General features: G+C 50.7%; 1 protein-coding gene across 2 annotated transcripts in view; it reads right to left on the bottom strand.

Moving 5' to 3' along the window:
- TRAF3IP1 (TRAF3 interacting protein 1) overlaps positions 1–14439 on the bottom strand; it is a 1208890-nt gene that overhangs the window by 648964 nt on the left and 545487 nt on the right. Inside the window, exon 8 of one of the 2 annotated variants that reach the window (XM_030210669.1) lies at positions 12473–12556. The exons of the other annotated variant lie outside the window; for it this stretch is intronic. Within the exon in view, the coding sequence (XP_030066529.1) occupies positions 12473–12556 (84 nt within the window). The remainder of the gene's footprint in view (positions 1–12472; positions 12557–14439) is intronic. 2 annotated transcript variants of the gene reach the window in all.

Here is a 14439-nt window from a genome sequence, read left to right as displayed (position 1 = left end):
GCTCCACTCTGGTTTTGAGGGAGCTTGCTGCGGTTGTTCCGCGGCTCTTCTGAGTGTACTGACAGAATGAACCCTTTCCTGAACCACTAGAGGTGTTTCCTCTGTCAGTCAAGTATTACCTGTTTGTCTTTGTCCCGCTAGGGCGGGCCCTTTGCCTAGTCTATTGTGTTCTACTGTATGCCATATGTTTGCATTGCTCTGTTAGTACTGAGATGCGCAGCTAGGCTGCTTATGTTTGATTTCCCTATACAGCTAAGCTGTTCCACTTTACCTTTACTGTATATTTTATGCTTTGCATTGTGTTTGCTAGTATTGAGATGCGCAGCTAGGCTGCTTATGATACAGTTAGGCTGTTTTACTTTACCTTTACTGTATACTTTACACTTTGAATTGTGTTCGCTAGTATTGAGATGCACAGCTAGGCTGCTTATGATACAGTTAGGCTGTTTTAATTTACCTTTACTGTATACTTTACACTTTGAACTGTGTTCGCTAGTATTGAGATGCGTAGCTAGGCTGCTTATGATACAGCTAGGCTGTTCTACTTTACCTTATTCTATATTTTATGTTTGCCTTGCTTCAGCTAGGTTTAGACTGTATAGCTAGGCTGCCTGTTTTCCTTTCTGGGCCATTTGGGTACCCTTTAGCCCTGTGTTTTTTTGCTGCTAATAAAGCTGCCTCAGTTCATCTCCACTTGTGGTCTGGTCCAGTTCTTGGAAGCAATCTTAGCTCTGAGGGGACTCGGTCTCCCAGAGGTGGTTGGGTGATTCTCATGTGGCCACCTCTGGGCCAAGGGCTCACAAACATCACACGCTAACCGCCATTGCTACATCCTGTGGCAAAGAGTTCCAGAGCTTAACTATTCATTAAGTGAAAAAAAATATTTCATCCTATTTATTTTAAAATCATTTCCATGTAACTTAATTGAGTGTCCTCTGTCTTCAAGCCTGTGTGCTCCTTGAAAGAACCCTCTCCCTTTAGCCTCTCTGAACTCCTTGCTGGTCAGGCAGACACCTGCCAAAATGGGAGCATCCTTCATCTCATATGCATGATTTGCCACTAAGAACTAAGAGGGCACACTTATCTATCAAATTTATATCCCGCCTATCCAATATATCTAAGCGGGTTACAACAAACATTAATAAAAATAATAGTCACTGAGGCTAGGCCTCTCCCAACTCCTCTTCCATATTCTCCAGATCCTTGGCAAACAGAGAAGGGAAGCTTATTCAAACAGGTCTTGGAGGCTCAGTTAGCCACCCAGTACCTCAATTATAGCCATCTCTGGGCAACCACCAAAGAGACCAGGGAGTGAGAAGATACTTGGACCAAGCCATAGAAGGCATCTGCCATGAAGGCAGCACCTGACTCCAACTAAACAAATTTGGCAGCTGCTGGACCCAGACCAATAGGGCTCTGGTGACAAAACTTGCACAAACAGAGGTCTGGATCTCAATGGCGGAGGAGGCAAAGGCTTGCTTGAAAAGCTGCTCTACCTTCCTGTCATAAGCTTCCTTTAGCACTGTGCCATTTTGCACTGGTATTGTTGTCTTCCTGGTCACTGCCATGACCAGAGCATTCACTATGGGGAGATAAAAACAGCCAATTAGAAGCTTACTAAAGAGCCTAGTGCAACACAAGTGCCCCCCATTCAGTCAGAATCATCTGGAATAGGGCTCTATGTAAGAAGAAGGCCTTCACGAGTCCATGAATTCCTTGTAAAATGGGGGCCCCATCAGAAAGTTCCAAGAGTGAAGAAGTTGAGATGCATAGAGCCACTGTTATGGAATCTATAAGCTGCCCCAGCTTTATATGCCAACACATCCTAACCACTAGGGAGTCTTCCTTCTCTGGTAGGTGCACCTCTAGCCCCAGCATCAACTCATCACTGTCTTCTTCATCCTAAAAGCTCAAGCCTGGAGGTGAATGGTCCCAGGTTTCCAGATCTACTAGGAGCTTCTGTGGGGCCACTAAACCTCTTGGCACCGGGGGGGTGGGAAGAGATATCTATTGCAGTTTCCCAGGACTTCATGCTGCCCTGTAGCCTAGCTGCCAGAAATGCAGGCCCCTACATAAACCCTTACTTTTCTAACAGAACCTGACACACATGCTGCATCTCTATATCCAGCGAATCCATCTCATAGCCCACAACTACAAGTCCCTGCAACTGGATCAGGTAGGCAGTGGGCAGAGGTACCCCTGCATCCATGGGCGTTCTGGTCCTGGGGGGCTGTCCTAATAGCTGAGGGAATGGCTGAAACTCGGACACTGTTCCTGCCAAAAATGGGAGCTCTTGCCACCTCAGGAAACCATTGTGAGGTGGAGCTCTCTGGATCTATGAAACTCGAAGAGAGACCAAATCCATAACAGCTGGGACAAAGAGCCAGCAGCTTTATTGAGCCACCGGCTCCAGCACAGAGGTCACTGACAGCCAGCAACTGCAATGCAGGCCAGCCCATACAAGTCCCCCCATCCCAAGCCACTTGCAGTCACCTGAGATCTCCCTCAAATCTACCAAAAGCTCCCAGCTCCGGTATGTTTAATCAGGCAGAGCAAAACTTTATTTTCATGTTTGCATTGCCTGTTTTTTTTTTTCACTTTATTCCCCTGATAAACAGGCAAACAAAGATGAACAAAGACAATTCAATTCCCAGCCCTAATCCTTTCTTTCATTCTTTCTTTTTATTATTAACTAGTTGAATAGGAGATCTGAAGGGGAGGGATGGGACATTGCAAGCTATGGGTAAATGCTTGGGGCATAAGAAGAATCGGAAAACTACTGGCTCTAGTGAGGTAAGGTCCGCGGACCAAACTCCAGGGGCAAAGGCCTACAGATGTGACTGCAGCAGACGCAGGCCATGAATTGCAACTCAGGGAGTTGGACCTAGAACCTGCTATATCAGTCAAACCAACCTACACCATATGCTAGAAGTAAAGAAATACTGGAAAACTGGTTTGGACTGGTCTAACAGGATGATAGAAAAGGATATATTTAATAGATCTCTGGAGATGGGAGAGGGTCTGCATGATTGGAGATAGATGACTCCTGCTCACAAAAATGGTAGCAAAGAAGTGATGGATCAGGCCTTTCCTTTCTGAACACACTACCAGAACCCTTATCCACACTCTTATCTCTCGCTTAGACTACTGCAACTTGCTTCTCACAGGTCTCCCACTAATCCATCTCTGCCCCCTTCAATCTGTTCAAAATTCTGCTGCATGACTTATATTCTGCCAATGTTGCTATGCTCATATTAGCCCTCTCAAGTCACTTCATTGGCTCCCTGTCCGTTTCCGCATACAGTTCAAACTCCTCTTATTGACTTACAAGTGCATTCACTCTGCAGCTCCTCAGTCCCTCTCCACACTTATCTCTCCCTACACTCCTCCCCGGGAACTCCGTTCACTGGGTAAATCTCTCTTATCTGCACCCTTCTCTTCCACCGCTAACTCCAGACTCTGTTCCTTTTATCTTGCTGCACCATATGCCTGGAATAGACTTCCTGTGCCGGTACTTCAAGCTCCATCTCTGGCCATCTTCAAATCTAGGCTAAAAGCCCACCTTTTTGATGCTGCTTTTAACTCCTAATCCTTACCCACTTGTTCAGTACCCATGCCTTATCATTCCCACCTTAGTCATTCCATGTCTCTTATTTGTCCTGTTTGTCTGTCCTAATTAGATTGTAAGCTCTGTTGAGCAGGGATAGTTCCTTTATGTCCAGTGTACAGCACTGTGTATGTCTAGTAGAGCTATAGAAATGATAAACAGTAGTAGCCTCTTGGTTGTAGGAAAAGTAAAGGAGACACTTCTGAGGGGAACAACAGTAATTTTTTTACAATTCAATGTGTGCAAGATCCAAGGCAACATGGTTTTACCAGTGGCAGATCATGCCAGGATGACCCGAAGACTAGATAAAAGGCATGAACTGGATGGTGGTGTACTTTGATTTTAGCAAAACATTTGTTACAGTTCCTCACAGAAGACTTGCAAACAAACTGACCACTTTGGGGATGGGTCCCAAAGCAGTCAAATGGACAAAAAATTGGCTGACTGACAAACAAAGGGCAGCAGTAAATGGTGTTCATTGAGGAATCTGGGTGAAGGCGCAGGTATACTCATAAGCAGTGGTGTGCTGGAGCCGGCTCGCACCGGCTCACAAGAGCCTGTTGTTAAATTTATTGGCATCTTGCGAGCTGGTTGTTAGCGACTGCGAGCCAGCTTGCCTCTGCTCCCCCGGTCGTCCATCATCCGTCTGCCCTCTGCAGCTCTGCTCCCCGATAGCCCTGGTTTCCTTCTTGCGCCGCCGCCCTGCCTTAAAAAATTTTATTTTCCCTCGAGGCGCGCCGGCGTTGAAGCGAAGGCAGCAGGCTCAGCTCAGTTCCAGCCTTCCCTTCCTTCGCATCATGGCTCTGCCCTCGCCTGATGTATTTCCTGTTTGTGCGAGGGCGGAGCCATGATGCGAAGGAAGGGAAGGCTGGAACCGAACTGAGCCTGCTGCCTTCGCTTCAACGCCGGCGCGCCTCGAGGGAAAATAAAATTTTTAAAGGCAGGGCGGCGGCGCAAGAAGGAAACCAGGGCTATCGGGGAGCAGAGCTCCAGAGGGCAGATGGGGAGCCGGGGGGGGGGGGGGGGGGGCTGGAAGAAGGCAGATGGAGGGAGGAGGGCAGGGGGAGACGAGGGTTGCTGGACATGGGTGGATGGAGGGGATGGCAGGGGGAGAGGAGGGTTGCTGGACATGGGTGGATGGCAGGGGGAGAGGAGGGTTGCTGGACATGGGTGGGTGGATGGAGGGCAGGGGAGAGGAGGGTCACTGGACATGGGTGGATGGAGGGCAAGGCGGGAGAGGAGGGTCGCTGGGCATTGGTGGATGGAGGGGAGAGGAGGATTGCTGGACATGGGTGGATGGAGGGCAGGGCGGGAGAGGAGGGTCGCTGCTGGACATGGGTGGATGGAGGGCAGGGCGGGAGAGGAGGGTCGCTGGACATTGCTGGATGGAGGGCAGGGCGGGAGAGGAGGGTCGCTGGACATTGGTGGATGGAGGGGAGAGGAGGGTTGCTGGACATGGGTGGATGGAGGGGAGAGGAGGGTTGCTGGACATGGGTGGATGGAGGGCAGTGTGGGAGAGGAGGGTTGCTGCTAGACATGGGTGCATGGAGGGCAGGGGAGAGGAGGGTTGCTGCTGGACATGGGTGGATGGAGGGCAGGGGGGAAAGGAGGGTTGCTGGACATGGATGGAGGAGAGGGAAGGGAGAGAGAAGAAATGCTGGACATGGATGGAGGGGAGGGAAGAGTGAGGAAGGAGATGAGAAGAGGGAAAAGGAAGAGAGAATAACTGCACATGGATGGAGAAAATAGGCAGAAGCTGGATCCACTGGACAGTCAAGTCTGCGGAGGACCCAGCTTTTACTTACAGATGTAGGGCAAGATATGAAGAAGAAAGGCGGAAAGTAAAGAAATAAATGGAAAGGAAGCCCTGGAAATGGAGTTAAGAGGACAGATAGCAGCAGAATCGGATACTGGGCCGGCATGATCAGAAAAACAAAGTCACCAGACAACAAAGGTAGAAAAAAATCATTTTATTTTCATTATAGTGTTTGGAATATGTGCACTTTGAGAATCAGGTGCTCAACATTAAAAGTTTATTTTTATTTACTTATTTATGGCATTTTATCCCACATTAAACATGAATTAGATTGCCCCCCCCAGGCTCTCTCCCCAGCTATATAGCCAGCTCTGCAATTTGGGGGGGGGGGCGCAGAGGTGGACGAGGGGCACAGATGTGGACGGGGGGGGGGGGCAGAGGTGGACCGGGGAGAGAGCCTGATATTAAACATTTACCAGCACACCACTGCTCATAAGGTACACATGGAGTTTAATAACACACATCTATGCACGTACTTCAGCTGCTTATATTTACAGCAGCTTCAAAGTTGTTGTAAATCTACACAGCTGCACTGTAGTCAAAGTTTAGGCATGTTTTGTGCTGGTATTTTATGGAGATACATAAGTGCCTATTTAGCCTCCCAACCTAGTGTAGCACAGGCCGGATCCCATGATCATGGAAGCCAAGCAGATAAAGCGAATGCTACATACCTGTAGAAGGTATTCTCCGAGGACAGCAGGCTGATTGTTCTCACTGATGGGTGACGTCCACGGCAGCCCTTCCAGCCGGAAAACTTTACTAGGAAAAAAGGCCTTTGCTAGTCGTCGCGCACCGATAAGCACCGCGCATGCGCGGCCGTCTTCCCGACCCGAACCGGCTCGTGTTCGTCAGTCCCGTATGTAGCAAGACAAAGACAAGGGAAGACACAACTCCAAAGGGGAGGCGGGCGGGTTTGTGAGAACAATCAGCCTGCTGTCCTCGGAGAATACCTTCTACAGGTATGTAGCATTCGCTTTCTCCGAGGACAAGCAGGCTGCTTGTTCTCACTGATGGGGTATCCCTAGCCCCCAGGCTCACTCAAAACAACAAACATGGTCAATTGGGCCTTGCAACGGCGAGGACATAACTGAGATTGACCTAACAACTTATCCAACTAACTGAGAGTGTAGCCTGGAACAGAATAAACATGGGCCTAGGGGGGTGGAGTTGGATTCTAAACCCCAAACAGATTCTGAAGCACTGACTGCCCAAACCGACTGTCGCGTCGGGTATCCTGCTGCAGGCAGTGATGAGATGTGAATGTGTGGACAGATGACCACGTCGCAGCCTTGCAAATCTCTTCAATAGTGGCTGACTTCAAGTGGGCCACTGACGCTGCCATGGCTCTAACATTATGAGCCGTGACATGACCCTCAAGAGCCAGCCCAGCCTGGGCGTAAGTGAAGGAAATGCAATCTGCTAGCCAATTGGATATGGTGCGTTTCCCCACAGCCACTCCCCTCCTGTTGGGATCAAAAGAAACAAACAATTGGGCGGACTGTCTGTTGGGCTGTGTCCGCTCCAGATAGAAGGCCAATGCTCTTTTGCAGTCCAATGTGTGCAGCTGACGTTCAGCAGGGCAGGAATGAGGACGGGGAAAGAATGTTGGCAAGACAATTGACTGGTTCAGATGGAACTCCGACACAACCTTTGGCAAGAACTTAGGGTGAGTGCGGAGGACTACTCTGTTATGATGAAATTTGGTGTAAGGGGCCTGGGCTACCAGGGCCTGAAGCTCACTGACTCTACGAGCTGAAGTAACTGCCACCAAGAAAATGACCTTCCAGGTCAAGTACTTCAGTTGGCAGGAGTTCAGTGGCTCAAAAGGAGGTTTCATCAGCTGGGTGAGAACGACATTTAGATCCCATGACACTGTAGGAGGTTTGACGGGGGGGGTTTGACAAAAGCAAACCTCTCATGAAGTGAACAACTAAAGGCTGTCCTGAGATCGGCTTACCTTCCACACGGTAATGGTATGCACTGATTGTGCTAAGGTGAACCCTTACAGAGTTGGTCTTGAGCCCAGACTCAGACAAGTGCAGAAGGTATTCAAGCAGGGTCTGTGTAGGACAAGAGCGAGGATCTAGGGCCTTGCTGTCACACCAGACGGCAAACCTCCTCCATAGAAAGAAGTAACTCCTCTTAGTGGAATCTTTCCTGGAAGCAAGCAAAATGCGGGAGACACCCTCTGACAGACCCAAAGAGTCAAAGTCTACGCTCTCAACATCCAGGCCGTGAGAGCCAGAGACTGGAGGTTGGGATGCAGAAGCGCCCCTTCGTCCTGTGTGATGAGGGTCGGAAAACACTCCAATCTCCACGGTTCTTCGGAGGACAACTCCAGAAGAAGAGGGAACCAGATCTGACGCGGCCAAAAGGGAGCAATCAGAATCATGGTGCCTCGGTCTTGCTTGAGTTTCAACAAAGTCTTCCCCATCAGAGGTATGGGAGGATAAGCATACAGCAGACCTTCCCCCCAGTCCAGGAGGAAGGCATCCGATGCCAGTCTGCCGGGGCCCTGAAGCCTGGAACAGAACTGAGGGACCTTGTGGTTGGCTCGAGATGCAAAGAGATCTACCAAGGGGGTGCCCCACACCTGGAAGATCTGGCGCACTACTCGGGAGTTGAGCGACCACTCGTGAGGTTGCATAATCCTGCTCAGTCTGTCGGCCAGACTGTTGTTTATGCCTGCCAGATATGTGGCTTGGAGCATCATGCCGTGACGGCGAGCCCAGAGCCACATGCTGACGGCTTCCTGACACAGGGGGCGAGATCCGGTGCCCCCCTGCTTGTTGATGTAATACATGGCAACCTGGTTGTCTGTCTGAATTTGGATAATTTGGTGGGACAGCCGATCTCTGAAAGCCTTCAGAGCGTTCCAGACCGCTCGTAACTCCAGGAGATTGATCTGCAGATCGCGTTCTTGGAGGGACCAGCTTCCCTGGGTGTGAAGCCCATCGACATGAGCTCCCCACCCCAGGAGAGACGCATCCGTAGTCAGCACTTTTTGTGGCTGATGAATTTGGAAAGGACGTCCCAGAGTCAAATTGGACCAAATCGTCCACCAATACAGGGATTCGAGAAAACTCGTGGACAGGTGGATCACGTCTTCTAGATCCCCAGCAGCCTGAAACCACTGGGAAGCTAGGGTCCATTGAGCAGATCTCATGTGAAGGCGGGCCATGGGAGTCACATGAACTGTGGAGGCCATGTGGCCCAGTAATCTCAACATCTGCCGAGCTGCAGTCTGCTGGGACGCTCGCACCCGCGAGGCGAGGGACAACAAGTTGTTGGCTCTCGTCTCTGGGAGATAGGCACGAGCCGTCCGAGAATCCAGCAGAGCTCCTATGAATTCGAGTCTCTGAACTGGGAGAAGATGGGACTTTGGATAATTTATCACAAACCCCAGTAGCTCCAGGAAGCGAATAGTCATCTGCATGGACTGTAGAGTTCCTGCATCGGACGTGTTCTTCACCAGCCAATCGTCGAGATAGGGGAACACGTGTACTCCCAGCCTGCGAAGCACTGCTGCTACCACAGCTAGGCACTTCGTGAACACTCTGGGCGCAGAGGCGAGCCCAAAGGGTAGCACACAGTACTGGAAGTGACGTGATCCCAGACGAAATCGAAGATACTGTCTGTGAGCTGGCAGTATCGGGATGTGTGTATAAGCGTCCTTTAAGTCCAGAGAGCATAGCCAATCGTTTTTCTGAATCATGGGAAGAAGGGTGCCCAGGGAAAGCATCCTGAACTTTTCCTTGACCAGATATTTGTTCAGGGCCCTTAGGTCTAGAATGGGACGCATCCCCCCTGTTTTCTTTTCCACAAGGAAGTACCTGGAATAGAATCCCAGCCCTTCTTGCCAGGATGGCACGCGCTCGACCATATTGGCGCTGAGAAGGGCGGAGAGTTCCTCTGCAAGTACCTGCTTGTGCTGGAAGCTGTAGGATTGAGCTCCCGGTGGGCAATTTGGAGGTTTCGAGGCCAAATTGAGGGTGTATCCTTGCCGGACTATTTGAAGAACCCAACGGTCGGAGGTTATGAGAGGCCACCTTTGGTGAAAAACTTTCAACTTCCCTCCGACCAGCAGATCGCCCGGCACTGACACGTTGATGTCGGCTATGCTCTGCTGGAGCCAGTCAAAAGCTCGCCCCCTGCTTTTGCTGGGGAGCCGTGGGGCCTTGCTGAGGCGCAGACTGCTGACGAGAGCGCGCGCGCTGGGGCTTAGCCTGGGCCGCAGGCTGTCGAGAAGGAGGATTGTACCTACGCTTACCAGAATAGTAGGGAACAGTCTTCCTTCCCCCATAAAAACGTCTACCTGAGGAGGTAGATGCTGAAGGCTGCCGGCGGGAGAACTTGTCGAAAGCGGTGTCCCGCTGGTGGAGCTGCTCTACCACCTGTTCGACCTTCTCTCCAAAAATATTGTCCGCTCGGCAAGGGGAGTCCGCAATCCGCTGCTGGATCCTATTCTCCAGGTCGGAGGCATGCAGCCATGATAGTCTGCGCATCACCACACCTTGAGCAGCGGCCCTGGACGCGACATCAAAGGTATCATATACCCCTCTGGCCAGGAATTTTCTGCATGCCTTCAGCTGCCTGACCACCTCCTAAAATGGCTTGGCTTGCTCAGGAGGGAGCTTGTCCACCAAGCCCGCCAACTGCCGCACATTGTTCCACATATGTATGCTCGTGTAGAGCTGGTAAGACTGGATTTTGGCCACGAGCATAGAAGAATGGTAGGCCTTCCTCCCAAAGGAGTCTAAGGTTCTAGAGTCCTTGCCCGGGGGCGCCGAAGCATGCTCCCTAGAACTCTTAGCCTTCTTTAGGGCCAGATCCACCACACCAGAGTCGTGAGGCAATTGAGTGCGCATCAGCTCTGGGTCCCCATGGATCCGGTACTGGGACTCGATCTTCTTGGGAATGTGGGGATTACTTAGAGGCTTGGTCCAGTTCGCCAGCAATGTCTTTTTTAGGACATGATGCATGGGTACTGTGGACGCTTCCTTAGGTGGAGAAGGATAGTCCAGGAGCTCAAACATTTCAGCCCTGGGCTCATCCTCCACAACCACTGGGAAGGGGATGGCCGTAGACATCTCCCGGACAAAGACCGCAAAAGACAGACTCTCGGGAGGAGAAAGCTGCCTTTCAGGGGAGGGAGTGGGATCGGAAGGAAGGCCATCAGACTCCTCGTCAGAGAAATATCTGATGTCCTCCTCCTCCTCCTCCCACGAGGCCTCACCATCGGTATCAGACACAAGTTCATGAACCTGTGTCTGAAGCCGTGCCCGACTCGACTCCATGGAAACACGGCCACGGTAGGAGCGTCGAGAGGTAGACTCCCTCGCCCGCACCGGCGAAGCTCCCTCCGCCGACGTCGTCGGGAAACCTTCCTGGGAGGCGACCGCAGTCGGTACCGCAAGCGGCACCGATGTTGGAGACCTCACCCCGGGCAAGGGGCCAGCCGGCGCCTCACTCGACGGTACCGGTGGCGCAAGCACCCCCGGTACCGGAGGGGAAGGGCGCAACAGCTCTCCCAGGATCTCTGGGAGAACGGCCCGGAGACTCTCGTGCAGAGTGGCTGTGGAGAAAGACATGGAAGCCGATGCAGGCGTCGAGGTCAGAGTCTGTTTCGGGCGTGGAGGCTGTTCCGGGCTGTCCAAGGTGGAGCGCATCGACACCTCCTGAACAGAGACTCCCTCGGCGACCCAGAGCTCTCGGTACCGATGCGGGAAGGAGACCGGTGTCAATGCTTCTTTGACTTTTTCAAACGAAGCATGTCACCGGAACTTCCTGGTACCCACGAGGAGGACGTAGAATCCAGCCGTCGCTTCCTCGGGGCCGAGGCCGAAGAAGGTCGGTCTCGGGGGGGCTGTACCGCAGGAGCCCTCAGGGTAGGGGGAGACCCACCCGAAGGCTCACCGCCAGCAGCAGGGGAATGGAGAGCCCTCACCTGCACTCCAGTCGAAGCACCACCGTCCGACGACATCAGCACTAGTGGAGGTCCCGGTACCACCGACGCCGACTTTCGATGTCTCGGTACCAACGATGCAGAGGGTCGATGCCTCGATGCAGTCGATGTAGTCGATGCCGAGGTCAAAGGTCTTGAAGCTGTCGACGTCGATGCACTCGATGCCCCCGGTGCTGTTGCCGACGAAGAGCCCGAGAACAACACGTTCCACTGGGCCAATCTCGCCACCTGAGTCCTCTTCTATAAAAGGGCGCAAAGACTACAGGCCTGCGGGCGGTGCCCAGCCCCCAGACACTGAAGACACGACGCGTGCCTATCAGTGAGCGAGATTACCCGGGCGCACTGGGTGCACTTCTTGAAGCCGCTGGGAGACTTCGATGACATGGCGGAAAAATCACGCCGGCGAAATCAAAACTCGTAATGGCGGTAAAGGCACCAAAAATAGGGAGAGAAAAAACCCGAACCAAGGCCTCAAAAAGGCCTACCCCGAAAACGAAAGGAAACTTAGCAGGGCAAAAGCTGGAAACACGGGAAAAGGAGAAAAGACCGTAAAGGTCTTCTTCTAATTTTTTTATTTATTTTTTTTTTTAGCAAAAAAACGCGAAGACGCGCGAGGGTCATCTTGTGGGGCGCGAAACGGCGCAAAACATGACCGTCCCAAGCGCAGACAAAAGAAGACTGACGAACACGAGCCGGTTCGGGCGGGAAGACGGCCACGCATGCGTGGCCTTTGCTAGTAAAGTTTTCCGATTGGAGGGGCTGCCGTGGACGTCACCCATCAGTGAGAACAAGCAGCCTGCTTGTCCTCGGAGAAAAGGAAGCCCAACTAAATTTATTCCTCCACAGAGCAATGGTAACTATAATCTGGATAGATGCCGCTGGCAGGCATATTAAAGCCATTTATCAAGGTCTAAGCAAGAAGCAGGGGTTAATAATAAATAGCATAAACTGCACGATCATAACAGGGTTTTTTTCAAGCCCTTCCAAATAAGTTTGAGAGCCTAAAAACACAGCACATAGTAACCAATTTCCTGTATCCATGCTTGAGCCCCTCAGTTAGGCTAATCTGATTTTCTTTTCTTACCGATCTGTGGCACAGTAGCTGACTTCTCCATTTTCTCATCTGAAACATTATTTGTTTCTGCCTTTCTGTGAAATTCCTTTCCTCCTGACAAAATAGTTTGCAATAAAATAAGTAGTAAGCATACAAGTCAAAGAATTTTAGAATCAGTTTAATTTATTATAGACCTACAAGTTCACGCTGCTGATTATTACCAATAGTGGACCCATTGTGCTGGCTGCTGGCACTTAACTAGGCAGTGCCACTGAATATCAGCACTAACAGACCATGTTCAAAGTGGGTAGGAGTGGGTGTTCCAGGCGGAGTTGGGGAAGAGATGGGAGTTATGTAACTGCTGGCCATTTTCAGTGCCGGAAAATGCATAGCTAGCCAGGCAAGTAGCACCACAAATAGCAGTCCTAACTTTGCCCAGTTAACTATGTAGACACTGGCACTGAATATCAGCCAGAACCTGCATAACTTCCAGGCAGCAGCTTGAAGCAGCAGTAAGTCTGTCCTTCCTCCCAACCCAGCTCCCAAAGAGCAAGAAGCTCCCACATTCCCAACCCCCCCAAAGACTGATTGCAACCTCCTTCCCAACCGCCCCCCCCCCCAAAAGAAGAATAGATTCACTCTTTCCAGACCTCCCTCCAAAGAACAGTAGACCCACTACCTTTGTAGACACCCTCGAGCCTACCTTAAGCGTCCCTGGTGCTCCAGCAGGGTCTTTACGTATGTGCGATCCCAGTCACTCCTGCTCAAGCTGGCTGCAGTGATAAAATAGCTGCCAAAACCAGGCGGGGATCACTCTAGTCGAAAGACCCCAGTGGACCACCAGGGAAATTTAAGATAGGCCTGGAGAGAAGGGAGCCTACAGGAGTCATGGTAGGGAGGGACTTTAAGAGGGGCCTATTGTTCTATGGAAATGAAAAATTAAAAAATAATATGCTTTAAGAGACAATTATGTCTCAGAAATTAAACTATGTGTCAAACCCTTAGTTTTAGACAGAGATGTAATCCAGCAGCAAACCACAAGGCCATTTTTAGAAAAGAATTGTTGAGTTAGCCATCATCAGTTGAGTAAGACCAGAACCAAAATACCAAAACAGCTGGTTTCCAGATATAAGAAATGAAAAAAAATGATTTGAGATGGGAAGGGTGGTTGGCATTATACAAATTTAGAAATCCAACAATGGTTTCTTAAGTATTATCAAGATTTATATCAAACATAATGGTAAATCAGTTTTTGAACTCCACTTCTCTCCCTAGACTTGGGAAGTCAGAGTTGGGAGAGTCTATTAGGCTAGGGGAGGTGCAAGGGGTCATTCGTAGGCTCCATAATGGTACAGCCCCCAGGGTTGGATGGGTTTTCAGCGCGATTTTATTAAACTTTTGTGAGGGAGTTGGGGGATCAGTTGGTAAGGGTGGGGAATGGTGTCTTGGGTGGTGAGTGTTTACCACTATCCATGGCTGAGGCAGGAGTGACAGTTTTACCCACAGTTTATCCCAGTGTGTGTGCATCTTACAGGCCCATATCCCTTTTGAATGTTGATGCTAAGATACTGGCGAAGGTGCTAGCCAATAGACTAGCTAGGGTGATACCAAAGTTAGTTCATGCAGATCAATCTGGTTTCATTCCTAAGCACCATGTGGGGGACAATATTCGGCGTACCCTCCATTTAATGTGGGAAGCGCAACAGTCCGGAATGGGGGTGGCTTTTGTAGCATTGGATGCAGAAAAAGCTTTTGACCGGGTGAGCTGGCAGTTCTTAAGAGGGGTGATGACTCGCATGGGACTTGGGGTAAATTTTTGCTCATGGATTGAGGCGTTCTATAGGGCCCCGAAGGCCTGTATTCGTATAAATGGATCTTATTCTTCGTTTATCTTGATTGGCAGAGGGACCAGGCAGGGGTATCCTTTGTCACCCCTCCTGTTTGCGCTTTATATTGACCCTTTAGCAGAATTAGTACTACAGCATCCGGATATTAGT

The sequence above is a fragment of the Microcaecilia unicolor genome, chromosome 7, assembly GCF_901765095.1.
Source record: "Microcaecilia unicolor chromosome 7, aMicUni1.1, whole genome shotgun sequence".
NCBI lineage: Eukaryota > Metazoa > Chordata > Amphibia > Gymnophiona > Siphonopidae > Microcaecilia > Microcaecilia unicolor.
The sequence above is the reverse complement of the archived record's forward strand: the minus strand, read 5'-3'. Positions and strand labels throughout refer to the sequence as shown.